The 24,505-nt window shown below is 62.0% G+C and overlaps 2 protein-coding genes across 2 annotated transcripts; one reads left to right on the top strand and one right to left on the bottom strand.

Moving 5' to 3' along the window:
- Positions 1-1,451: 1,451 nt before the first annotated feature.
- Positions 1,452-9,757, bottom strand: TUBB (tubulin beta class I). Its single transcript, XM_067570002.1, has 4 exons — positions 9,583-9,757; positions 4,942-5,050; positions 4,397-4,507; positions 1,452-3,650 (listed from the first exon to the last, which is right to left on the bottom strand). Exons 1-4 carry the CDS (start codon positions 9,637-9,639, stop codon positions 2,593-2,595), a joined length of 1,335 nt encoding a protein of 444 aa, XP_067426103.1. The 5' UTR covers positions 9,640-9,757; the 3' UTR covers positions 1,452-2,592.
- A 4,499-nt stretch (positions 9,758-14,256) lies between these two features.
- Positions 14,257-23,429, top strand: MDC1 (mediator of DNA damage checkpoint 1). The gene is given in 16 exon segments (XM_067570005.1): positions 14,257-14,442; positions 14,780-15,232; positions 16,032-16,110; positions 16,438-16,551; positions 16,553-18,144; positions 18,321-18,429; positions 18,716-18,771; positions 19,031-19,075; positions 19,374-19,841; positions 20,252-20,352; positions 20,570-21,199; positions 21,565-21,678; positions 22,117-22,299; positions 22,400-22,525; positions 22,788-22,898; positions 23,089-23,429. Coding segments are annotated over 16 exon segments (4,569 nt in total). The 5' UTR covers positions 14,257-14,309; the 3' UTR covers positions 23,344-23,429.
- Positions 23,430-24,505: the final 1,076 nt, after the last annotated feature.

Genomic DNA, 24,505 nt, shown 5'->3' with positions numbered 1-24,505 from the left:
CGGGGGTGCTTCCAAGCCCTGTGACAGAATTGTCATTCCTCCCCCCCCAGCAGTGGGCTCAGTGCCCCCCTGTATGTCCCTGCCCCACAGCTGCTGCCCAGGGAGGGGACTCAGCCATAGCAGGGTAGGGCTGACCTGGGGGGGAGGGTGGGGGGCAGGAGGGGCACTGGCAGTATGGGGGGGAGGGCACGGCTTTAATAAGGGCTGGGGGGCAGGAGTGAGGGGTACCAGTGGGGCTGGGCTAGCAGTGTGTGGGGCAGCCACTGAGATGGGGGATGCTTCCCCCCCCCCCCCTCACAGAGACAGCAGGACACGCAGGAAAATTTAAAAAAAACTGGTTTATTCGTTCCCAGGACGTCGTCTTTTCAATATGAAAAAAGCAGTTAAAAAAATCAAAGATGGAGAGAGGCAAAAACCCCCGAAGCCGACAGCAGCCGCTGAGCCAGCCAGAAATGAAAAGAGCGAAGTGGAGACGGGCCAGGGCCGGCGGTGAGACCCCAGGCTGCGCTGGCACAGCGCTGGGCCCCCCCTGCACCCCGGCCCCCTCCAGCTTGAATTCCTCCAGGGCTGAGTTGTCTCCTCTGAGAACCTCCCGGCCGGGGGCCGATTCCTGGCCCCGGGACCGTGAATTCCTGCTAAGATCAGCAAATCTGAGCAGGGGGAGAATCCACGTCCACAGCCTTTCCCACCCCCTGGCTCCTGGTTCAACCCCTCCCCGCTCACTGGAGTTAGTGCAAAGAGCCTGCTGGGGGGCATCTCCCCTCCTTTTCCTCCAGCAGGACCCCCACCCGCACTGGCGCAGCCACGGGGGTTGGTGGGGTGGAGCCGGCTGCAGAGAACTTCCTCACTGGTGGGAGAAACTTTCCTGCGGGAACCAGGCCGCCCATGAACTTGCTGCCCCACCCTCTGCCTGCCTGATTCATTCCCCGCAGCTCCCGCCGCCCTTCTGGCCCCGGAGAACCCGGCTGGGTTGGTTTATCTGGGGCAGCAGGGGAGATGGGGGCGTGTCTTGCTGTGGGAGCCAGATTGATGCAAGGAAGAGAACCCCTGGAAGATGGGGGGGGGGCAGGGACCTCGGGAGGTATCTAGTCCAACCCCCTGCTCACAGCAGGGCCAACCCCCACTAAACCACCCTCCCTTTCCCCCTCAAAGCAGTTGGCCCCATCCTCCAAATCGGAGCAGGAACAGAAATCAAAGGTGAGGGCTGCACCCGCCTGGAAAAGCTGGGTGCTGGTCCCCCAACAGAAAGCAGACAGATGAGGGGACACAAGGGACATGATTGGGGGGGGAGGGGGGAGGAGACAGGCCAGGCAGCTCCAAGGTTGGTGGATGGGACGCTCATGGAGACAGCACTCATTGAGTGAGGCCGTGGAGAGGTTTTGGGGGGGGCCCCAGATCAAGCCGGCGTCTCCGGCGGCTTTGCAAACATACTCACGTTCTCGGCTCAGCCAGGGGGGGGAAGGAGTTTCTTGGCAGAGGAGCAGAGCCATAAACCTCACCGTGCTGGGGTCTCCCATTGCCCGTCCCAGCTGAGGGGCAGGACTGCTAGGTTCTAGCCCGTCCCCCTAGACTCCGCTCTCCGCAGTGCCGGTTTACCCCTCCGCTGCATTAAGCCAGAAGCTGGGCCTCCCTGGCGGAGGGAGGGAAGTTGAGCAGGGCTGACGAACAGCTGCTCTTCCTTAGAGGAAGGAGATTCTAGTGGCTTTCTCCGCTAGCTGGGTTGGCTTTAACAAAGCCAGCTGCTGGCATCACCTGGTTGTCTGCAGCCTTGAACCGCTTCACATCTAGGTGCCTTCTGCACCAGCTAGGAATCAATCACCTAGACGTCCTCCCATCCACACCAGCCTCACCTCTCCCGCCCGGGGCACCGCTGGGAGATCTCCTGCAACCCAACCCCTCTTGTTCCTACTCATGGACTTCACGGCTTCCCCCGCTACTGGTTTTGCCGCCACTATTTGGGCCCTGTACGGCGCTTCTCCATTTGAGAAGCTTCCTGGAAGTCAGCAAGGAGTTCTTAGACAACGTGGTGCCAGCTTGCTGGGCTCAAGAAGGGACAACCTATCAACCCTGCTTCGGGATCTTTAATCTTGCGTCTCCTCGGGTTACGTTTCACGTCTTAGACACCCACCCCCAGCTCTCAGTTATCCCAGCTCCTATCTACTTGTCCCACAAGGACACCTCAGCGAGATTGGCATGGGCAGAGAAGGATCCCCAAATTTAGACTCCCTCTTTGAGAGAGCAGAGCAGAAAGGCCGGCCATTGGATGTAGACAAGTTAGAGGACAAGGGATCTGACTTTTATTGGAGACAGAACCTCAATAACTTAGTGCTGGGGGAGACCAGAAGACAGAGACGTGTGTGTTGGGGAGAGGACAGACAGCAGAAGGGGCATCTCTCGCTCTGATGCCCAAGCCATCACGTTGGTTAGCTGGGAGATCACAGCACCAGAGTAAGCCCAGCCCTGGAGGAAGCTGGATGGAGGAGACAGCTGAGAAGAAAGAAAGAAAAAGAAAAACGAAGATGGTGCAATGAGGTTTTTTTTTTAAAAAAAAAAAAATTGTGCGCGGGCGTGTTTACGGTGGCGGGCGAAGCCTCAAGCTTCTTCTTCAGCCTCTTCGCCGAAGTCCTCTTCCTCCTCGGCCGTGGCGTCCTGGTACTGCTGGTATTCGGAGACCAGGTCGTTCATGTTGCTCTCGGCCTCGGTGAACTCCATCTCGTCCATGCCCTCGCCCGTGTACCAGTGGAGGAAGGCCTTGCGGCGGAACATGGCGGTGAACTGCTCCGAGATGCGCTTGAAGAGCTCCTGGATGGCCGTGCTGTTGCCGATGAAGGTGGCGGCCATCTTGAGCCCGCGGGGCGGGATGTCGCAGACGGCCGTCTTGACGTTGTTGGGGATCCACTCCACGAAGTAGCTGCTGTTCTTGTTCTGGACGTTCAGCATCTGCTCGTCCACCTCCTTCATGGACATGCGGCCGCGGAAGACGGCCGCCACCGTCAGGTAGCGCCCGTGGCGGGGGTCGCAGGCCGCCATCATGTTCTTGGCATCGAAGACCTGCTGGGTCAGCTCGGGCACGGTCAAGGCCCGGTACTGCTGGCTGCCGCGGCTGGTCAAGGGGGCGAAGCCGGGCATGAAGAAGTGGAGGCGAGGGAAGGGCACCATGTTGACGGCCAGTTTGCGGAGGTCGGCGTTGAGCTGGCCGGGGAAGCGGAGGCAGGTGGTGACGCCGCTCATGGTGGCCGAGACCAGGTGGTTCAGGTCTCCGTAGGTTGGGTTGGTGAGTTTGAGGGTACGGTAGCAGATGTCGTAGAGGGCCTCGTTGTCAATGCAGTAGGTCTCATCGGTGTTCTCAACAAGCTGGTGGACGGAGAGGGTGGCATTGTATGGCTCCACCACCGTGTCCGAGACCTTGGGCGAGGGCACCACGCTAAAGGTGTTCATGATGCGGTCGGGGTACTCCTCCCGGATCTTGCTGATCAGCAGCGTGCCCATGCCCGAGCCGGTGCCGCCGCCCAGCGAATGGGTCAGCTGGAAGCCCTGCAGGCAGTCGCAGCTCTCCGCCTCCTTCCTCACCACGTCCAGCACCGAGTCCACCAGCTCGGCCCCCTCCGTGTAGTGCCCCTTGGCCCAGTTGTTACCAGCTCCGCTCTGGCCTGCACGGGTGGGGTGGAAGAAGCCACAAGCATTGGACTAAGGCCCCGGAGAACCAGACGCTCCTCGGCCAGCCATGCCCCCAAAGTAGCTCCAATGGAGTCCTCTCGTTTTAGGCTCACAGATGGGGGAGATGCCACCGCACCGTGGCATCTAGTGCCCTCCAATTGTTAGACCAAGGGAGCCTAACCCAAGCCACCGCTCTGCGAACGTGGCCACGTCTGAGACACGCACCTCTGGCCTACGGCCACCTCATTTTCAAGGAGGGGAAGGGGTGGTAGAAAACAGACCCAGCGCTCTGGAGTGGGACCGACTGTCATGGCTGCTCTCCTGGTGTTTGTGAGGAATAGGGCTCCCCAGGAGTGGGGCTTTGGCACCCTTGAAATCCAGGCCCCAAACATTCAGCTGCAGTCAGCTGGGTCCCCCCACGTGTTCCCCAGGTCCCCCAGATCAGACAAGGCTCATCTCAAGAGCCAGAACCCATTGGCGACCCCAAAATTTAGGGGACTGTCTCTGGGTTGCTACTAGGCCCAATCTGGACTCAACTGAGAGACAAAGCCTAGAGACTAGGGCCGAACTCTTAGAAGCAGCCCCACTCCCACTGCTACAGGTGGGCCAAGATCAGGGGTGTCAACCACTGGTGTCACGATTGACACAACTCCACCCGTTGGCTGCTGGGTGATTCTCAGTCATGCACAGCCAATCTCAGGGGTACAGTAGAGATAAGAGGGGGCAATGGGAATCTTACCAAAGACGAAGTTGTCTGGCCGGAAGATCTGGCCGAAGGGACCAGACCGGACGGAGTCCATGGTGCCTGGTTCCAAGTCGACCAAGATGGCGCGAGGGACATATTTACCACCTAGAGGGGTGAGCAAGTGTCTCAGCACAATCAAACCAAGAGGCCGTAAGATGGTCTTAGGGGACCCAGATCTGGGGTGGATACGAAGCCATGGGCACAGAGGGATCTCCACTAAGGAGCTGAGAGGGGTTGGTCTGGGCCCCATGGGAAGAAAGGGGTAGGGGGGTGGCTTAGCCCTGGGGGCATCTGGGAGTAGGGTGGCCTGGATCAGCCCAGCCCAGATACTGCGTGGGGAGTGGAACAGACCAGGCCATGGACAGATGGGACCCGTCTAGGCCCAAACCGTGAGTATTTATGGGGGAGGATCCCTGGACTCTCCCATTCCTTGCATTTAGGGGAGGGGCACTGGGCCAAACCATGGGTGTTGGCAGGGGTGGATCCCGGAGCAGCCCATCCTCCCTAGACAAAGGGGTGCCTCCCGGCCCAGCCCGTACCTGTGGCCTCGTTGTAATAGACGCTGATGCGGTCGAGCTGCAGGTCGCTGTCGCCGTGGTAGGTGCCGGTGGGGTCGATGCCGTGCTCGTCACTGATCACCTCCCAGAACTGGGGGCGACAGCAGGGAGGGGTGTCATGGGGGCTGCTGCCTCCCCCCATCCCAGTACTAGCCACCCCGCCCTGCCGGACCCCTGTGCCCCAGAGCTGGGGGGGGATGCTGCAGACTACCACAGGGAACACCCGCCCCCCCCAAGTGCCTAAGCGGGTCACTCCATGGACATCACCATGGCAGGATGCTAGGAAGGGGACCCCAAAGCAAGGAGCCCCCCCCCACATCTCTCCTGCCCCCCTCCCACTACTGACCCCCAGCTAACCCCACAGCTCTGCCAGTGCCCCTCACTCCCAACCCACAGCCCCAATCCCCTTGAGTCCCCTTCAAGATCTGAGCTAGCCCCCTCCAGGTAGGGGTGTATGGGGCAGCTGGAACCATCCCACCCCTGAGTGGGCAACCCAGGCCCACCCTACAGAGGGGAGCAAGCCCCTCCCCCACAATTTAAAGATGCAGGGGCAAGAACCAACCTTGTGCCTCCCCGGTGCCCAGCTGAACGGGCGGGGGGGGGGGGTATACCAGCGATTGCTGCACCTGCCAGCCCTATGGCACGGGCGAGGCTGCCCCCTCACAGCAGAGGGACCATGTAGGAGTGAGGTGCTGCTCTGACTATCCTCCCCCCCGCCCGGTGGGTGGATTATGGGGCCCCTGTCCTTATGCTGGGGGGAGAAGCGTCCCCTGGAGCATTTGGGCAGGAATAGAGTAGGTTTGGGCCCCTCCCCCCCCCCAGAGCTAGTCCTACACCCCAGCCAGATCTCAGAGGAGGCAGGGATACAGCCCCCCCCCCCCCACACACACACACACACCTGATGCAAGGAACCCATCTCCCCCTGACCCACCCAGACTGCAATTCAGGCTCTTGGTTCAGAGACACCCTTTACCCAGGCCACCCTCTGACCAGCCGTGGCCCCGCGCCTGCTCTCCAACCCCCGGCATGCAGGCTGGGGCAGGGACGAGGCAGCGCTGGTGGCAGCGGTGGGATTGGTGCGCACGCCCCTCCTCTCCCAGCTCTGCCCCGTTACCCGCCCTTCCCCCAAGCCAGCTTCCGGCCTCAGAGCAGAGCAAAGAGCAGATGGCGCCAGACGGAGGATTCCCCGCCCCCGCCCGAGCCCTGCTCAGCCACTTCTGGGCTGCAGCAGGTGTCAGGACGCCTGGGTTCTATATTCCCGGCTCACAATGGGGGCTGGGAGCCAGGACGCCTGGGTTCTCTTCCCCGGCTCTGGGAGGGGGGCTGGGAGCCAGGACGCCTGCTCAGTCCTCTTACATCACCCCTCCGCCTGCTGCTCTGAAGGAGCAGAGCCCAGAACATGGGGCTGGCCGGCCATTAACGGCCCATCCCAGCTGTGCCAGCCCCAGCAGGGTGTGGTCAGGGCTCGACCTGGCCCCCTAGGCTCAAGAACACTGACTGTTTGAACAGGCTACAAGTGAAACCCCTGGCCAAGGCTGCCCCACCCCCCCATGCCTGCTTGGGACAAAGCCCTGTCAGTGGGATCCACCCCAGCCACAGCCGCCAGCCCTTAACATCCCAGGCATTTCTGGCCATACAGGGGAAATCTCCCCCCTCTCCGATCAGTGAGGGAGGTGGCAGCCAATCGCACCGATGTGGCTGATTCCGCCCTCAGTGACTCTGGCGTCAATCTGGAGCGAGCCTACCACCGCCGGATCTGGATTTACACCAGGGTCACTGAGGGGGCGTCTACCAAGGCAGCGTAAAACCCAACCCCAAAGGCCTCGGTGTTCCTAGCCCAGGCTTGAGCGTCCGCACTGCAGGGTAAACCTGGGCTTACGGTGGCCGGCTCTGGTGCTAACACGTCCACACTGCATGCTACGCAGACCGGTTTGACACCGGCTCTGACCTGTCCCCAAGCAGGGTCCTAGGACCCGGCTCCTGAGCGTTCGCTGACTCAGGTCAGACTGATTTGTGCACGGATGGAAGCGGGGCTTGGTCTCAAACTGGATTCAGGGCCCGGCTTTAATATGCAGTGTAGACAGACCCTGAGATCAGGAGACAGCTGATTCAGGGCTGGAATCTGATCTCCCTGCCCCTGAAGCAAATGTAGAAGAACTCCCTGTGGAGAAATTGAATGGTTGGAACAGAAGCCAGGAAGTTCATTGGAAGGGAACGGCAGAAAAATCTGGTTTAGATTTTCCCAAATATCCTTGGCCCGGCCCAGTCAGCACTTCAAAAATCACAGCCACAGTCTCCTCCTTCTAAGGAGAGACAGTTTGTCTGTGCAGCACCTAGCACATGGGGAACCTGGTCTTGGGTGGTGGCTGCTGCGGTACAATTACTTTGGGAGTCCGGAGCAGTCATTTGCACCAAGGTCTGTGTCACAGCTGGGTGGGAGGGGTGGGATCTTACTAGCCCCCCCACCACACACACACACACACCCACACACACACACACACCCCCAAGGCACCCATCCATGCACCCCTCATTTCCAGCCACAAACTAGGTCAGGCTGGGTGGGGCGTGGGATACAGGAGGGAAGCATCCCTACGGTGCACCCAAAAGACAGGGTGACAGCTTGTTATTTGACCCCTCCACGCTCCCAGGCGGGAAACCAGCGCCTGACCCAGCCAGCCGCATGGGGCGGGCGGATTTTGCAGCCATCAAACTGCAGACACCAGACATCTCCCCAGCCGGCTGGCGACTGCAGATGCAAATAGGGCTGGAAATCCCCCCCCCCCGCCCCCGTGGGTTCTACAAAGGCGGCCGCCATTATGGGCACAAAGGATGTGGTGTGTCTGAGCTCAATCCGATTTGACTCCGGAGGCGGGGCAGTGATGGGAGAGACGGGCATGGATCGCTGCTCCAGGTGGGGAGGGGGAAGAAGAGGAATGAGACAGCAGGGGAGGGGGGGGAAGGCTCAGCCCTGCAGCCATGTGGGGCCCGCAGACAAAGAGGAGGGAAGATGGAGGGAGGGAGGGAGGAGAGGGGCGGGTTTGGCGCCAGAAAACGCCTTTGGCTCTGAAAAAACCGCCCCCGCGGCAGCAGGATCCCGCTGTTCTTCGTTTGCGACAAGCAGCAAATCGGGCGTCTTCCCCCCGTGCAACATTTTAACGCCCCCTCCCCAGTGCAACATTGTCACCGAAGCTTTGCCAGCGGATCCAGGAGGGGGGGAAATGCCCCGGCTCCAGCCAGCGGCCATCGCCTCGAGACCCCCCCCCCCCCCACACACACACACACACCGGCGGGTGGGGTGGGGGGGTTTAAACAACCACGGGGACCAGGTGGCAAGTGTGAAAAATCGGGTCCCCGCCACACACACCCCCCCCCCCGGGGGCGGGATCTGGCTGCTCCGTGGCAGACAAAGCCCTTTAACATCGGGAGCTGCCACGGGGGCCAACGCCCCTTTCACTGAATGGCAGAGAAATTAAGGGGGTGGGGGCGGATTTTGCAGCTAATTAACACAAGATTTGGAGGGGTTTTTCCCTCCTCCCGCCTATAGCAGTTAGGGCAGGAAATGGCCCCTTCGGACGCTAAAACCCCCCCCCAAAAACGAAGTTTTGCTTAGTCACCATATTTCTCTCCCTTGGCGGCGCCCCAGGGAGATCAAAAGGCGGGGTTGAAATGAAATTAACCAGCAGCTAGGGGACAGGACGTGAAATTAACCAGCAGCGAGGGGACGGGGCAAGGTTAGGTTAATCCACCGATTAAACAAAACGCAGATAGAAAAGCCCCGCGGGGGGAGAGGGGGGCTCTGCCGGATGAACACGCCCCGCTCCCCAGCGCGATCCAAACCAGATTCTCCTCGGGCTGGAAACTGGATCGCTTCCGATCTCTCCCCTGGAAAGAGGGAGATCGGCCGCGTACAGCGCCTGACACCAGCCCCCGAGTGTCACACCCCCCACAGCCTGGCTCCGTCTGTCCCGTCCCTCCCCGGCCGCAAACCAGCGGGTTTGGCGCTAAAAGAGACACTCCGCGCAGCTGGGGAGCGCGTAGCGGGCGGGTGAGTGAGTTTCCTTCCTCCCCCCCCCCCAGCTCCTGGGGTGAGTCGCCTGCTGCTGCGCCGGCTAATCCCATTAAGTGCAAATCGTCTCTTTATAATGCCGGGCCGGAACCCTGAGTCTCATGGGGGGGAAGGGAGGATTCCAAATGGAGCCGCTCCGGAGTTTTTAAATCAAACCGGATTAAAAAGAAAAATTAGTGGAAAGAAAAATCGGAGATCGGTTTCTAAAAACGCCTCCGATTCCACCGTCCCCCTCCTCCACCATTTCGGGGAGGGGATTTTTTTCCTCCACCGCCACCACACCCAGAGGTGGGGGGAAGGGCTCAAACCACCCCGGTCTTTTTTTTTTTTGGGGGGGGGGGGTAAAATATGCCAAATTTAAGCCTCTTCTGCAGAACTCCCCCTGCATAAAAAAAATAGCTGCTCCTCCCCCCCAAAAAAAATTTTGGGGGGGCAGATGCATTTCCCCCCCTTCTAGAGATCCAGTATTTTAACCCTTTTCCTCCCTCCCCGCCTTGTTCATTAACTCCATTAATTTGCACGATCTCATCAGCCGGCTCACGAGGCTCCTAACTCACCTTGGCACCGATCTGGTTGCCACACTGCCCAGCCTGGATGTGGACGATTTCCCTCATCTTGCCTCCCTTTGGTCTGGCTGCTTCCGACGCCCTTTAAAAAAAAAGGATCGAACGCGGGGGAGCCCAAGGTTCTTTCCGCCGAACGCCACGGGACTGAACGTTCCAAAGCGGCAAAAGCGATGGCGAGAGAGGCTGGGGCTGATATAGACAAAGCTTTTATAAGCTGGAGGGCGGCCAGCCCGCTGATTGGCCCGATGGGATCACGAACGCGGAGCCCATTGGTCAGGAGCGGGGCTGAGACGTGGTGATGGGGTGGGGGGGAGCAGGGTGTAGTCCCTGGCAGAAGGGATGCTGGGAGTTGAAGTCCCCTTTTGTTGTACATTTCTTAAAGTGTGATTGAAACCCCCCTCCACCCACACACACCCACACACACACACACAAAATGGGTGTGAGGGGGAAAGAGGGAGAGTCAGACTGGGAGTCGTAATATGTCATTCCCCGCACCACCTCCATTTATAGATGACGTGAGGTGTCCTGCAAAGCCCGAGAAAGCCGGCAAAGAAAGAAAGAAAGAAAGAAAGAAAGAAAAGCGGCAAGTGGAAGAATGAATGAGAAAAGGAAGGATGGACGAATGAATGTAAAAATAAAGGAAGAAAAACAATGAAAAGGGAAAGCAAAGAAAGAATGGCGGAGACCAGAAAAAGACCCAAAGGCCAATGGAAAGGGGCGAGCAAGAGGACAGAAGACTGGGGGGGGAAGGAAAATAGGATGGACTGGCTGAAGCCATCAGAAGCCAGGAAACCTAGACTGAGCCAGCCCGGGGCCCGTTCCCATTCCCCACCCGGGCTGGAGGCCAGTCGCCAGGGCGAGCACCTGGCCAGCTTCATCCCGCCCGGCTTGGAACCCACATTGCTGCCCCTTTAGTGCTCGGAGCGGGGGTGAGGGCTGGGAGCCAGGACTCCTGGGTTCTATCCCCAGCTCTGGGAGGGGAGTGGGGTCCCCTAGAGGGGAAAGGCCCTGTGTCCCATTCCCTGCTCCCCTGAGCCAGCCAGTCCCTCACCCTGGGGCAGGATGGGAGCCAGCACCCCCTAGAGGTAACACCCCCCATATGCTTCGATAACCTTGCCACCGCCATATCTGCCCCAGCTCCCAGTGGGACACCTCAGCCCCCCAGCTGCTGTGGCGTTGCCCCTTCCCTTAGCAGTGCACTGAGCTGCTGCTCCTCCCCCCTCCCCCCAAAGCCCTGATGAGGGGCTGAGAAAATCCTCACCTAGGGCTGGGCTCCAGCAAGACTCAGCTGAGCTGGGATCCCAGCTGGCACTACCTGGGTGGAAAGGGAGGGGGCCTGGCTATGGGGGAGACACCGACTTCCCTCCCAGAGCCAGGGGTAGAACCCAGGAGTCCTGGCTCCCAGCACCCCCGCTCTAACCACACGCAGAGATGGGATCTTAACCTACTGGAATGGCAGAAATTGCCCAAGTTACTGGTGTGTGTGTGGGGGGGGAGTTTCCATAGGAAACTCCTTACAGAGCACTGGAGAAACCACTGCTAGACCATGTCCCGCTCAGGTGTCCAGGGTCTGAGTAGGAGGTGGAAATACTGGAGCGTACTCATAGGAGGGTCCCCCAAATAAGCCAGGGGCAGGGTACAAAGCTCACAAAGAGAAGGCTGAGAGGAGGCTGGACCACAGCTCTCATAAACGGAAACTTGCTGACAAAGGCCTGGCAAGATCCAGCAGCTGGAAGCTGAGGCTGGACAAATTCAACCTTGAAATCAGAGGCGATCTCCTCACTGCGAAGGATGATGCAATGCTGGAACAGCCGGCTGGGGCAGCGGTGTGCTTCCCGTCGCTTGGAGTCATTCTGATGTGGTTAGATCTCCTCCCGAGATACAGGTGCCAGGAGAAATTTGATGGCCTGGGTGCATGTGTGTCACTGAGCTGGATGGTTGTGGCGGGCCCTTCTGGAGTTTGGCGGGTGTGAATCTATGAATCCCCCCATCCATTCCCATCCTTCGTGAGCCTGGGGAGAAGAGGATCACCAGCACTGCCGGCAGCGTGCGCCTGGCCCTTGCAGCTCTGCATTAAGACAATGCGTGTAATTCAGTTTCATGCTTCAGGGCTTCTGCCATCTGGGGTCAGGAAGGAATTATTTTCCCTGTTGCTCAGCTGGCCAGGTATATCCTCTTTGGAGTTTTTTTCCTCCTCTGCATCTTACTGCACCACCAAACATGGCGAGATGGGGGTGAGGTTTGGAGGTAACCCCTGTCCCAAGCATCAGAGATTGGCCACAGCTGGAGATGGGAAACCGGACGGGGTGCTCTGAGAAGGCACCAAGAGAATCCTCTCTCTCGCAGCCTGGCTGGTGTGTCTTGCTCCCAGCTTGGCAACAGAGCCCCTAGGTCAGATTGGCAGGGACCTGGGAGGGCTTTGGTTTCTTCTGGGGCTGTGGGTCACCTGCTGGGATGATCTAGGCATATCCGACTTATCAAATCCCTGACGTTGCAGGAGCCTCGGGCATTGAGGCACCTCGGTCTGTCCAGCTCTCCGCCTGTGGCTCACACCAGTTTAGTCTCCTGAGGGCTAAAGCGCTTTGGTACTGAGCTGGGCTTGCCCGGCATCCAACAGGCCTCTGCTTGTCACTGGAATAGGGTCAACCCAGAGACAGCCAATCACCTGCCCTGGGCCAGATCGGAACCAGCCCCCCCTAGAGGGGAAAGGTCCCATGCCCTAGTCCCTTGAGGCAATTGGCCTGTGCCTTAGCTTGGATCCTTTCCCATCCATCCCCTCCTGGTTATTACAAGCTCGGTGGCGTGACTCGAATCAGTGGGGAACTCAGAGGAGGCGGCAGGCTGCACACAGCGGTCTCCTAGCTCAGAGGGGCAGGGAAAGGATGCCTTTCAGCTGAGACAGGGCTGGTGCTGAGATGGTGGGACTGTAACATTGCTCCTTTCTGTCTCCGCAGGGATGGGCTTGGATGTCTTTCCTGGACCAGCTCACGCCCTGGAGCTGCAACTGGCTGGAAACACCACAGCGGCAGGGGTGGAAACACCAGGACACCTGGGTTCTCCTTTGTTCAGGCACTGCCCAGCCCAACCACCCCCGCTGCAACCGTCATCATCACCAGAACTACCAGGGGCCCCTTCTGGAACTCGCTGGTAATTCTGATTAACCCTGAACAGAGCTGGAGCCTGCCTGCCGTTCCATCCGTCCGTCCATCCATCCCCATACACTCTCACTCTCTCTCTCTCAGGCTCTGCCATGGGGCTCCAATGACATTTGCCCTTATGTGGCACCGTTACCCCCCTTTGCCACATCGTTGCTGACACCTGCCCTGGGTGGAGGGGAGCCAGCGAGAGTTTCTCACCCCCTGCAAATCACAGGCAGGGCCTGGGACGCCTCTGCCACCCACAGCATCACTGAGCAGAGGGAGATGGCGGCGACACAGGGTGAGGGCTGGAAGCAGCCCTGTCCAAAGGTGTGGATGTAATGGGGCCGCTCCCAATGGCCAGCGTGTTGCCTGGCAACGCCCCAGTGCATCCCCATGGCACATGGGCCCCCCAATGGCCGGCATGTTGCCTGGCAACGCCCCAGTGCATCCCCGTGGCACATGGGGGCCCCAGTGGCCAGCGTGTTGCCTGGCAACGCTGTGCTGCATCCCCATGGCGCCAAAGGCCTGTGTTAGGCCAATGCAGCAACACAGCAGTGTGGGGGGGTGGGGAGGGGGAGGAGGGCTCATGATGGACTAATGGAGGCCCCGCCCCCGAGGGGGAGGGGCAAAATCTCAGACGGGTGTCAAACCCCCAGCACGTGACTGTTTTGATACCGACTCTAAGGAGGCAGCCATGTTTTGGAGGACCAAGAATCTGTACATTCTAGCTTCCGAACAACCGCTCTCTATGGTAAGAGGGCGTTGTCTACAAGGCGGTTCCCCTCTCTGTGGTGCACGCGGGGCGTCACGTTGACAAGAGAGTGACAAGAGAGAGGACTAATGTGTACACACACACACGAGGAGTCTGTGGTTTCGACTCTGTATGATCATCCGTGACGTCATGGGGAGACGGGGGCTCGGCGGGCTGTGTGGGACGACCGAACAGTGTACACTCTAGCTACCGTTGTACAGACACGCACTCCTCTCTATGGTTCCGGTGGTACTGTCTGTACAAAGACGGATTCAGCTCTATGGTCCCCACATTGGCGGGTCGCAACCGCCATGCCTTGGAGGACCCAGCCTGTACAATCTAGCCTCAAAGCCCCGGGCGGCTCCATGGTTCCGGTGGTAACGCCTAGGCAGGGCGGCGCTCTGCACGCACATCCCCCCCCGCTCTATGCTCCAAAGTCAAAAAACGCGTTCGCAAGAGAGCTGCGGGGCGGGATCGAAGGGCGGAAGGCCCCGCCCACTCGCGTGACTGAGATCCGCAGGGGCCAATCAGAACAGGGGAAGGCTTTAAAAGCGGGCCCGGCTGGCCAATCACGGGCCTCCTCTCTGGGAAAGCGCCTGGAGGAAGGGGCCGGGTTACAGCTGGAGGGGAGGGGGGAAGAGGAGGTGAGTGGGGGCGGGGCGGGCGGGAGTGAGTGAGTGGGGCACCGGCTGGGGGGTGGGGAGCCTGGGGGTGGGCCAGCTGGGGGCTGCGGGTCGGGAGTGGGGGGCACCGGTGGGGGAGGGGCTGCGGGTCGGGGGGCACCGGGGGGGGCCCGGCTCCATCGCTGCCCGTTGCCCCCGCAGGCCATGGAGCAGACCCAGCTGCTGGCGTGGGACGAGGACGCGGACGGGGACCCCCCCGAGCCGGAGGCCGACGCGGGCCCCCCTCGCCCCGTGGGGCGGCTGCACCTGCTCAGCAGCAGATACGGGCCGGAGCAAGGTGGGCGGGGCTGGCGGGGTGCGGGGGGGTGGTGGGGTCTAGTGGTTAGAGCTGCGGGGCTGGCGGGGTGTGGAGGGGTGGTGGGGTCTAGTGGTTAGAGCTGCGGGGCTGGCGGGGTGCGGAGGGGTGGTGGGGTCTAGTGGTTAGAGCTGGCTGGCGGGGTCGGGGGCTGGGGGGGTGGTGGGGTCTAGTGGTTAGAGCTGCGGGGCTGGCGGGGTCGGGGGGTGGTGGGGTCTAGTGGTTAGAGCTGCGGGGCCGGCAGCCCAGACGCCTGGGTTCCCCCTGGCCCAGGAGGGGCGGGGCTCAGCACTCCGGGGTTCTCTCTCTCGCCCCCCAGATTTCTGGATCTACCCCGGGGAGAACGTGGTGGGGCGGCTGCCGAGCTGCCGGGTCTGCCTGCCGGCCCCCTCCGTCTCCAAGGCCCACGCGGTGATCGAGGTCCCGGCCCTGGGCGGGCCCCACCTGCTCTACGACCGGGGCAGCCTGAACCGGACCCGGCGCCAGCGCGCCGTGCTGCTGCCCCAGGTCCGCTACAGCCTGGCCGACGGGGACACCCTCATGTTCGGGGACGTGGGCTGCCAGTACTTCCTGCTGCCGCTGCGGGGCACCGACCCCGAGGACTCCTCGGAGGTGCCCCCCACCCAGCCCCGGCCCCCCAACACCCTGGCCATTGAGGAGACTCCTGTGCCCCGCAAGAGGATGGGCTACGGGGCCCTGCTGGCCAGGGACTCTGAGGATGAGGAAGAGCCGCGCGGTGGAGGAAGGCTCTTGCACCTGCTGGGGAGCAATGGTGAGTGGGGAGGAGCCTGTAATGTTCTTGTAGCCCCTACAGTAACAAACCAGCAACAGTAGGAGTGTGGGGTTGCTGGAAGTTTTTCTATGTTTGGGCTCCTGCTTCCTCATAAATGACATCCAGCCCTGGCATTAGGCACCTCCATTATATTATGGTAGGCCCTACAATAACAAACCAGGCATGGCATGAGCGTGGGGCTCAGGAGTGGGAGGGGGTGAGTCTGTATGGGTTCCTTCTTCCCCCAAGGTGACACACAATTGTAGCAGTCAGGTACCCTACAATATTATCATAGACCCTACAATAACAAAGTAGCCAGGTGGGGGCATGAGTTTGGTATTGGAAGGTTCTGCTTAGGCGCTCTCTATCTCTCCTGGCTATACCCAGCCCCAGTGATAAGCGGCTCTATCATATCACTGTAGACCCTACAATAACAAACCAGTGTTTGTGGGTGAGAGATTCTGGGGTCTGTTCCTGGGTGTAAAGGTTAGTCGCTGTAGCAGGGGAGGGAGCTTGGAGTCAGGACACCTGGTTTTGTTTAGCTCATCTGCAGTCTCCCCTTCTATATTATGGTCGACCCTACGATAACAAATTGGGGGTGGGAGGGATGAAGGCAGGGAATACCATGTCTGGGATTCATCTTTGGTTACTGACTGCTCCAGCACTCAGGCTACAATATTATGGTAGGCCCTATGATGATAAACCAGGGAGCTGGGTGTGTCCCCACTCTGTGGGAGGGGGGGGGGAACTGAGGCCCCCAGGTACCCCACTGACACCCTGTCTCCATCTGGTCCACCAGGATCTGACTCCTCTGCTGACACCAGAGACCGTTCCAACCCGACGTTCTCCTCCCCCTCCGCAACCGTGGTGCCTGAAAGGTAGAGATGGGCCTGGCTGGAGGGCCTAGTGGGCAGAGCAAGGGGAACCAGGACTCCTGGGTTCTGTCCCGGCTGTGGAAGGGGAGTGGGGTCTAGTGTTAAAGTGAGAGGGGATGTGCTGCGGGAGGGGGGTTAGTAGGGGACACTCTCCCCTGGCAGTCAGTGGTGACCCCAATGTCCCTGTGTGGCGCTGTGCTGTGGGGCGGGGTGGGGGGCTCGGGAGCGGTGGAGAGCGGGAGCTGTGCCATAGGGCAGAGCAGAGGGGCTCGGTCGCGGTGACTCTGTAGGTTACGGTGGGTTCTAATCCCTGCTGTTCTTTGCCCCCAGCGATGAGGAAGGTGGCGAGACCCCCGACCCCCCCTGCCCCTCCCAGCGCTTGCGCTATAGCAGCGAGAAGGTCCCCGGGCCACCGGAGAATGGGGTTGCCGTGGCAGGTCCCGAAGCCCCGGGCCACGGGGGTGGCTGGGACGGACCCAGAGGCTGACGAGCGGGCAGGACCTAGGGGGCCCGCGTTAACCAAGGGGCCTGGCCATGCAGGGCAGGGACCTGCTGGCACCCCAGAGAGACCAGCTGTCGGGGGCCTAGGCAACGGTTGCCCCATGGAGGCGGGTGGCCATACAGATGTGGAGGAGGCGGTACGGCAGCCAGATGTTGGGCAGAAGAACCGTGGACCTGCTTTCCTGAGGGACAGCAATACAGATGTGGAGGAGGCTGCAGGGAGGCCAGCGGTTGTGGATCCCACAAGCCCCCCGCCCGCCATGGAGGTAGGCAGTGATACAGATGTGGAGGAGGAGAAGGCGGAGAATCCAGATGTTGTGATGCACCCCCATCATCGTGCTCTCCATGGGGACGGAGATACAGATGGGCTGGAGGCAGTGGAGAATCCCAGTGTTGTGCATCCGAAGGGCCGTCAGCTTGTCAGACATGTGGACAGCGATACACATTTGGAAGCAGCACAGTCGAATCCAGATGTGGTGCCAGGAACCAAGAGTCAGCCTGCCGTCTCTGACAGCGATACAGATGTGGAGGAGGCGGGTGTGAATCCAGATGTGGTGGGTCGAAAGAGTCCTCAGCTGTGCGGTGAGCTGGATAGTGATACAGATGTGGAGGGGGCAGCAGAGAGTCCAGATGTTGTGCAGAAGAACCAACGACCTGCCGTCCCTCGGGGCAGTGAAACAGAGGTAGAGCAGGGAGTGGAGACTCCAGATGATGCATATCCCAAGAGCCGTCACTCTGCCCAAAATGGGGAAAGCGATACAGATGTGGATGAAGCAGTGGTGAACCCAGATGTTGCACGGAAGGCTCATCAATCCTCCATAGAGGTGGGCAGTGATACAGATGTGGAAGATGACAATCCAGATGTTGCATGGACGGTCCATCAGCCCGCCATAGAGGTGGACAGTAATACAGATGTGGAGGAGGAGAAGGCGGACAATCCAGATGCTGCACGGAAGGCCTATCAGCCTGCCATGGAGGTGGGCAGTGATACAGATGTGGAGGAGGACAATCCAGATGTGGCACAGACCAACCATCGACTTGCTTTCCCAGGCGGAGGTGCAGTTGTGGCGCGGCCGGGGGGAAATGCAGATGTGCAACAAACACGCAATGGGCTGGCTGCTCCTGGGGACAGCGATACAGATGTGGAGGAGGCTGAGGGGAATCCAGACGTGGCTGCAAAGACTCACCGGCCCGCTGTCCAGGTGGACAGCGATACAGATGTGGAGGATGAGGCAGCAAAGATTCCAGATGTTGTAACAAAGAACCATCGATGTGCTCTCCCTGGAAGCAGTGATACAGATGTGACGGGAGCAGGGGGGAAACCAGATATTGAGCATCCCAAGGGCCAGCAGGCTGCCGAAAACGGGGACAGCGATACAGATGTGGAGGAGGCTACGGGGCACCCAGATGTTGGAAGCCCAAAGGACCCTCTGCCTATTGGCGCTGGGGACAGTGATACAGATGTGGAGGAAACCACTGAACATCCAGCAGTTGCACAGCTGGAGAGCCAGGGCTGCAGCGACACAGATGTGGAGGGTAAATATGGGGGCTGGGAGACATGGAGCTTGCACTGCCATCCTGGATGCCAGGATCCCATTCCCCGCCCCGGTCTCCGGCTCCCAGGGGTGAGCGTGCTGCAATGCATGCTGGGATGTGGTCAGGCGCCTCGGTTTCACCTGGTGTCTCGCTCTTCTTCTCCTTCGCCTTCCCAGACGATGCTGACTTTGCCCTCCAGGCCACGCAGTGCTACCTGGCTGAGGAGACCCCGTCCTTGGGGGCCGAGGCCACCAGAGCCCCCATGGCAGCAGGTAGGACTCCTGGGTTCCCTCCCCGGCTCTGGGAGGCGAGTGGGGTCCAGTGGTTAGAGCCGGGGGGGAGCGGCTGGGAGCCGGAACTGCTGGGTTCTGTATCTAGCCCCACCTTACTGTGTGGCCTCTGGCACATCTCCTGCACTTTCTGTGCCTCGGTTTCCCCCTGTGATCCAGGGTTGACCCTTCCCCTTGGGAGGGGAATCCGTGGGGTTTTGTGGCCCTCAGTGAAGAGATCAGTGGCAGGGAAGCTGTGAAGGATCCTGGGTAATTTCTCTCCCCGCAGGCTTGAGGAGCAGCCTGCAAGAGGAAGCCACGCAGACGTTTGTCTTCAAATCGCTCCCGCCTGTGAAAGGTGGGTTGTGGGGGGGATCAGTGTCTCATCCTGGGGGTGGCCCCCTTTGGTGACCAAACAAGGCAGTTCCCTTTCCGTGGCCCAGCTGGGCTGAGAACCCGCCATTGGATGGCTAGGTCACCGAAAGGGGCAGAGTTAGCGACCCACTGGGGTCGGGGCCACATGCAGGGGGTGGAGATAGTGACCCACTGGGGGCGGGGCCTCAGGCACGATCACCCCTCCCCCACCAGTTCCTGCTGTCACTCTGATCCCTTTGCAGCATCCGTGATGTCTCCTCCAGCTGGCCCAGCCCTGCACGCTCCAGGTGAGCACGACAGGCCCCACGGCCGGAGTCCCGGGGCTCGTGGCGGTGGGCGGGGGGCAGAGAGGAGACCAGTCGGGAGCCGCCATCTTGGATTTCACACTGGGGTGGGGTGGGGAAGGGGCTGCTGAGGATTCTGGGATGCGCCAGCGCTGCTGCTGGGACAGGCCTGTCCTGACTGCTCTCCCCACCTCCCTCCAGACTGGGCCCAGCAACCAGGGCTGGCTGGGGTGAAGAGAGCAGGGGGCTGGGAGCCCGGACTCCTGGGTTCTATCCTCATCCTGCCCCCCTCCCCCTCCAGTCTGCGCCTCGTCAGAGAAGGACTCGGACTCAGACCCCTGCATGGTGGAGGCGACTCAGTCGTTCTGCGAGGACCTTGGGCGCCACTCGGACCAGCCCACCCAGCCCTTCATCCGCGAGGAAGAGGAGGAGACCCAGCTGCTGCCCTGCCATCCACCACCAGGGGGAGCCCTGTCTGCGGAGCCGGTGCCGCCCGCTGTACCCAGCCCGGCCTCTGTGGGGTCGCTGCCCCTCGGCCCCCAGGCTCCCTCCATCGCTTGCCCCAGCTTCGACGGGGGGTCGGGGCTCCCTGGCGGGGTGCTGCCAGCAGGGGGCACCAGAAGGGGGGTGCCCGAGGAGGAGGAATCGCAGCCCACGCGCCTGGTGCTGAGCGCCCCCCGCAGGCCAGCCCCGGTGCTGCAGGGCGAGGGCAGGCGGGCAGGAGCGGAGCCCGGGGCTGGCAGCGCTGGGCAGCGCCTCGGAGAGCAGGGTGAGCGATCGGGGGTGGGGAGCGTGTGTGTGTGTGTGTGTGTGTGTGTGTGTGTGTGAGACCATGTGTGACTGTGCAAGGCCCCCCGTGCGACCCTGCCGTGTGCGCGTGCGACGCACTCCCGGGGAAGCCTGTCCCACCTGGGCAGGTCGTGACGCACGAACTGCCCCGAACATTTTGGCCCAGGCAGAGCCGGGCCCCAGGGCCCTGCCCTGGGACTCGCTGAATCCCCCTCAGCTGGGGGAATCCCCTGCCAGGACTCCTGGGTTCTCTGCCCAGCTTGGGGAGGGGGACAAGGGGTGTCCGGTTTGCAGGCAGTCACATGACATGCCCCGGCAGGCAGTGACATCTAGTGGCAGGGATGGGAACTGCGATCACGGACTCACAAATTCATTCACCCTCTTCTCCAGGGGGCCCAGAGGCTGCGGCGAGACAGGAGACCCCAGAGGCTGCCGGGCTGACGGGGGCTGGGGCCCACCCCGCCGGGGCACGGCCAGAGGATGCTGGGAAGGTGAGCAGGGGCTGGCGCCCTCTTCTGGGGGAATGGAGGCTGCACACGCTGTCTGGGGAGCCCCCGCATCCCCTTTCCCAGGGCTGGGGATAGAACCCAGGAGTCCTGGCTCCCAGCCCCCCCTCCTCTAACCGCTAGACCCCTCCCCCCCCCAAGCCGGAGATAGAACCCAGGAGTCCTGGCTCCCAGCCCTCTAATCTCTCTCTCTCTTCCCCAGGTCCCGGAGGCCCCTCCCATTCCCTCCACCACCAGTAGGCGCCGGAGCCTGCGGTCCGCTGCGGTTCCCGACCCTCCACCACCAGGCCCGGGACCGGAGAGAGGACGCACCGGGGAGGAGGAGCCTGTGGGGGTGGAAGAACCCAGCCAGCCTGGCCCAGCTGCCCCCCGGCTCAGGGGGCGGCGCCAGCTCTGCAGCCGGGCTGTGTACATGGAGGCGCCGGAGCCGGGGGGTGCCAGGGCCGTGGAGGCAGAGCCGTCTGGCCCCATCAAGAGGCCCCGGAGGGGCGCAGGGAGCCAGGCACCCTGCACGGAGCCAGAGGCCTCAGGCCAGGCCCAGAGATCTCAGGGGGCTGCAGGCCCGGAGCCGAGCACAGCAGATGCGCTCAGGAGTTGTTTGCGGGGAGCAGAGCCAGAGGTGTCACAGGGCCGAGCCCGGCGGTCCCAGAGAGCACCCCCCAAGGAGCCGGCTGCCAAGAGGAAGGGTGCCCCGGAGCCAGCCGGGGAGGCTCAAGACAAGGGCAGAGGGGTGGCCACGCCAGAGCCCCCTCGGGCGCAAGGCAGGAGACGAGCAGCCAGGGCCTCGGCCAAGGGCCCGGAGGATGCTGGGAGTGGCACCAGCAAGAAACCAGTGAGTAACTGGACCACTGGGAGGGGCTAGGGAAAAGGGGGCAGGGCCTGGCTCTGTGAGGAGGGGCCTAATATGCTCAGGGTGGGGTCCAGCAGCAGAGGGTGGGGTGTAATTTACTGGCTGGTGGCTGGGGTTGTCTGGGGGTGGGGCCTAAATTGCTGGGGGCGGAGTCTGGTAAATGGATGGAGGATTCCATTACTGGGGTGGACTCAAGGAGCAGGGTCTATCCTGCCAGGGGGGTGGGACTAACTTTGGGGGTGGGACTGGGCAAATGGGGTGAACTAAGGGGCGGGGCCTGCTGGCAGTGGGGTGGGGCATGGGGGGCAGGCTGCAGGCACGTCTCACTCCCTCCATCTCCCCTGCAGGAGGCGCCGGCCCCACTGCTGCGCCGCCAGAGCACGGAGAAGGAGGCGGAGGCACCGCGGGCCAGGGCCCCTCGCCGATCCCAGGGGGCAGCCGGGGCCATGGCCTCCCCCAGGGTACGGGAGCCCCGGATGGGGGGTGGGGAGGCAGGGGCAGCCATTGGGGGGGGGAGCCAGGACTCCTGGGTTCTCTCTCCAGATGGGGGGAGGGGGTGTACCAAGTTAGTGGGGGGTGGGGGCTGTACCTTAAGCTTTTAACAGTCTGTTAACAGGACTGTACCAAGTTGCTCTGCCCTGGCTGAGAGGGGGGTGGTGAGGGGACTGTACCAAGCCAACCTGAGTGGAGGGGGCTGTGAGGGGACCTACCAAATCATGAGGGTGGTGGAGAGGAGACCATACCAAGCTGCCCTGCTCTGTGGGGGGGAATTGATGGGACTGAACCAAGGCAACTGGGATGGGGGTGGAGGTGATGGGACCACACTAAGCTGCCCTACTCCCGGGAGTGTGGGGACCCAGGCCTGGGGAGGGCTGATCCAAGCTGGCTGTGCCCCCCAGGTGCTGTTCACGGGGGTGATCGACGAGGCAGGTGAGCGGGTGGTCTTGGCGCTGGGCGGGACGCTGGCCCGGTCGGTCTTCGACTGCACCCACCTGGTGACGGATCGGGTCCGCCGCACGGTCAAGTTCCTCTGCGCCCTGGCCCGCGGGGTGCCCATCGTCACGCTGGACTGGCTGGACAAGGTACCGGGGGGGCGATGGGGTGTGGCTGGGGGTGGGGAAGTGACATGGGGGGGCTGCCAGGTGTTACCCCCCCCCGGGTGACACTTCTCCCCCTCCCCAGAGCGGGCGCAGCGGCTGCTTCCTGTCGCCCGGTGGCTTCCTGGTGCGGGACGCGGAGCAAGAGAAAAACTTCCACTTCAGCCTGGCCCAGTCGCTGCAGCGAGCGCGCAAGGGGCCCCTGCTGCAGGTGAGACCCCCCCCCACTGGCCCCCCGGCCCCTGCTGCAGGTGAGACCCCCCCCGCCACTGGCCCCCCGGCCCCTGCTGCAGGTGAGACCCCCCCACTGGCCTCCTTGCTGCAGGCGAAACCCCTCGGAACACTCTCCCCCTCCCCCACAAACCACCCTGCCTCCCCCATCCCCTCGCTGGCCTCGCCCCGTCCCCAGGCCCCGCCCCTTACTTGGGGCAGCCGTGGGTCGGTCGGGTCACAGCCTCGTTCCCCTCCCCCAGGGCTACGAGATCCATGTCACCCCCAACGTCCGGCCGGAGCCCGAACACATGAAGGACATAATCCAGTGCAGCGGGGGCATCTTCCTGCCCCACATGCCCCGGGGGTACAAGGTGAGGGGCGAGTGGGGGGGGCTGCAGGTCGGGAGTGAGGGGCACCGGTTGAGGCGGGGGAAGGGGGGGAGCTGTGGGTCGGGAGTGAGGGGCACCCTCTGAGGAGGGAGGGCTGTGGGTCAGGAGTGAGGGGCACCCTCTGAGGAGGGAGGGCTGTGGGTCAGGAGTGAGTCATTTTTAACCCTTCCAGGACCAGCGCATCATCATCTCCTGCCCCGAGGACCTTCCCCGCTGCAGACCCGCCCTGAGCGCCCGGCTGCCCGTCGCCAGCCCCGAACTCATCCTCACGGGCATCCTCCAGCAGATCTTCGAGCTGGCCCCCTACCGGCTGGACGACTCCCCGCCCCCGCAGAGCTCTGCCACCCCTGTCACCCGGGGCAGCAAGAGGAAGGGGGCATCAGGCCCGGCCCCCGCCCCGCCCTGCTCTGCCAAGAGGCGGCGCTGAGGGGTCCCCGCAGCCTGCCTACCCACGAGCCTCCGCCCTGTAAATACCCCGCTTTTCTAGCAGCAATAAAGTCACTTTGGAATAAATCGCATGGCTGCTGTGCGGCCTCTCTCCTGGGGGGCGCCGGCCGCAGGGCGGGAACTGAGCTCGGGCTGGGAATGGAACATGGGACCTTCAGTGTGTGGGGCGCCCGGCGGGAGCTGGGTGAAGGGTCTTTCCCCTGCTGGGCTCTGACTCTCCAGCCATTTCTCACAAGGACCCCAAGAGGTCATGGGGGGCAGGGCTGCCCGTCCCCTCATTATCCTGTCCCCCAATTAGGGCTCGTTTCCCACGTCAAGCTGGGTTTATTGATTTTCGGTCCCTCCCACCCGCCCGGCGCGATCCCAGCCCGGGCTGGGGGCCGTTGGCTGTGGGCTCTCGGCTGTTTCCCGTTAGCATTGGCTGGGCTGGGGCCACATCAGGGCTTTTCACTCACCTTTCACAGCCAGGCTCACCGCAGGATAAATGCACCGGCCTCATAACTGCACCACGGGCTTGGGTCCCCCAACCAGCCTTGGCAAGGGGGATGGAGGCTCCTCTGGCCACAGCAGGAGAAGGATGATTCAAAGCCCCGAGGGAAAGGCGGTGGCCCATGGTCCAGCTGGAAAGAGGCTGGGTTTTGCTTTGGGACTAAGCAGACCTGGCTGCAGGGCTGAGTCATGAGATGAGACCAAAGCAACTGTCAGCCCGGCGGCGAGGGGAGAGCTGCCGTGCTGAGCCCAGCCACGAGAGGGTGCCGGCGAGGGGAGAGCCTGGCCACGGGGAGGTGCACTGGCGGTGAGTCCCATTTCTCCCGGGGTGCGTGTGGGAACAGGGCAGGGCTGAGGGGGGCAGGAAGACGGGGCCAGGTCTCTGCAGCAGGAAACATCTGTGATGTCCTATGGGCCGAACCCCTGCAGTCCTAGGCCAACGGGGCAGCCGGCTACTGGTTGTTGTAAGGAGGCAGCAAAGGGGCGTCTGGCAAGGCCGTGATTCCTCGCGTCCGGGGGATGAAGTGAAGCTGCAGCTCCTCTTTGGCAGGGGTTTGGGCAGTTCCCGCTAGCGAGAGGTCGCTGCGTGGAACGTCTTCGCCCACGGGGGGTGGCTGGTTTCCCCTTGTAGTGTTGTCCGCTGTGAGTTCATT

This window comes from Emydura macquarii, unplaced genomic scaffold, assembly GCF_026122565.2.
Source record: "Emydura macquarii macquarii isolate MOO-44397 ecotype Brisbane River unplaced genomic scaffold, CSIRO-AGI_Emac_v2 contig_2976, whole genome shotgun sequence".
Classification (NCBI taxonomy): Eukaryota; Metazoa; Chordata; order Testudines; family Chelidae; genus Emydura; species Emydura macquarii.
The sequence above is the reverse complement of the archived record's forward strand: the minus strand, read 5'-3'. Positions and strand labels throughout refer to the sequence as shown.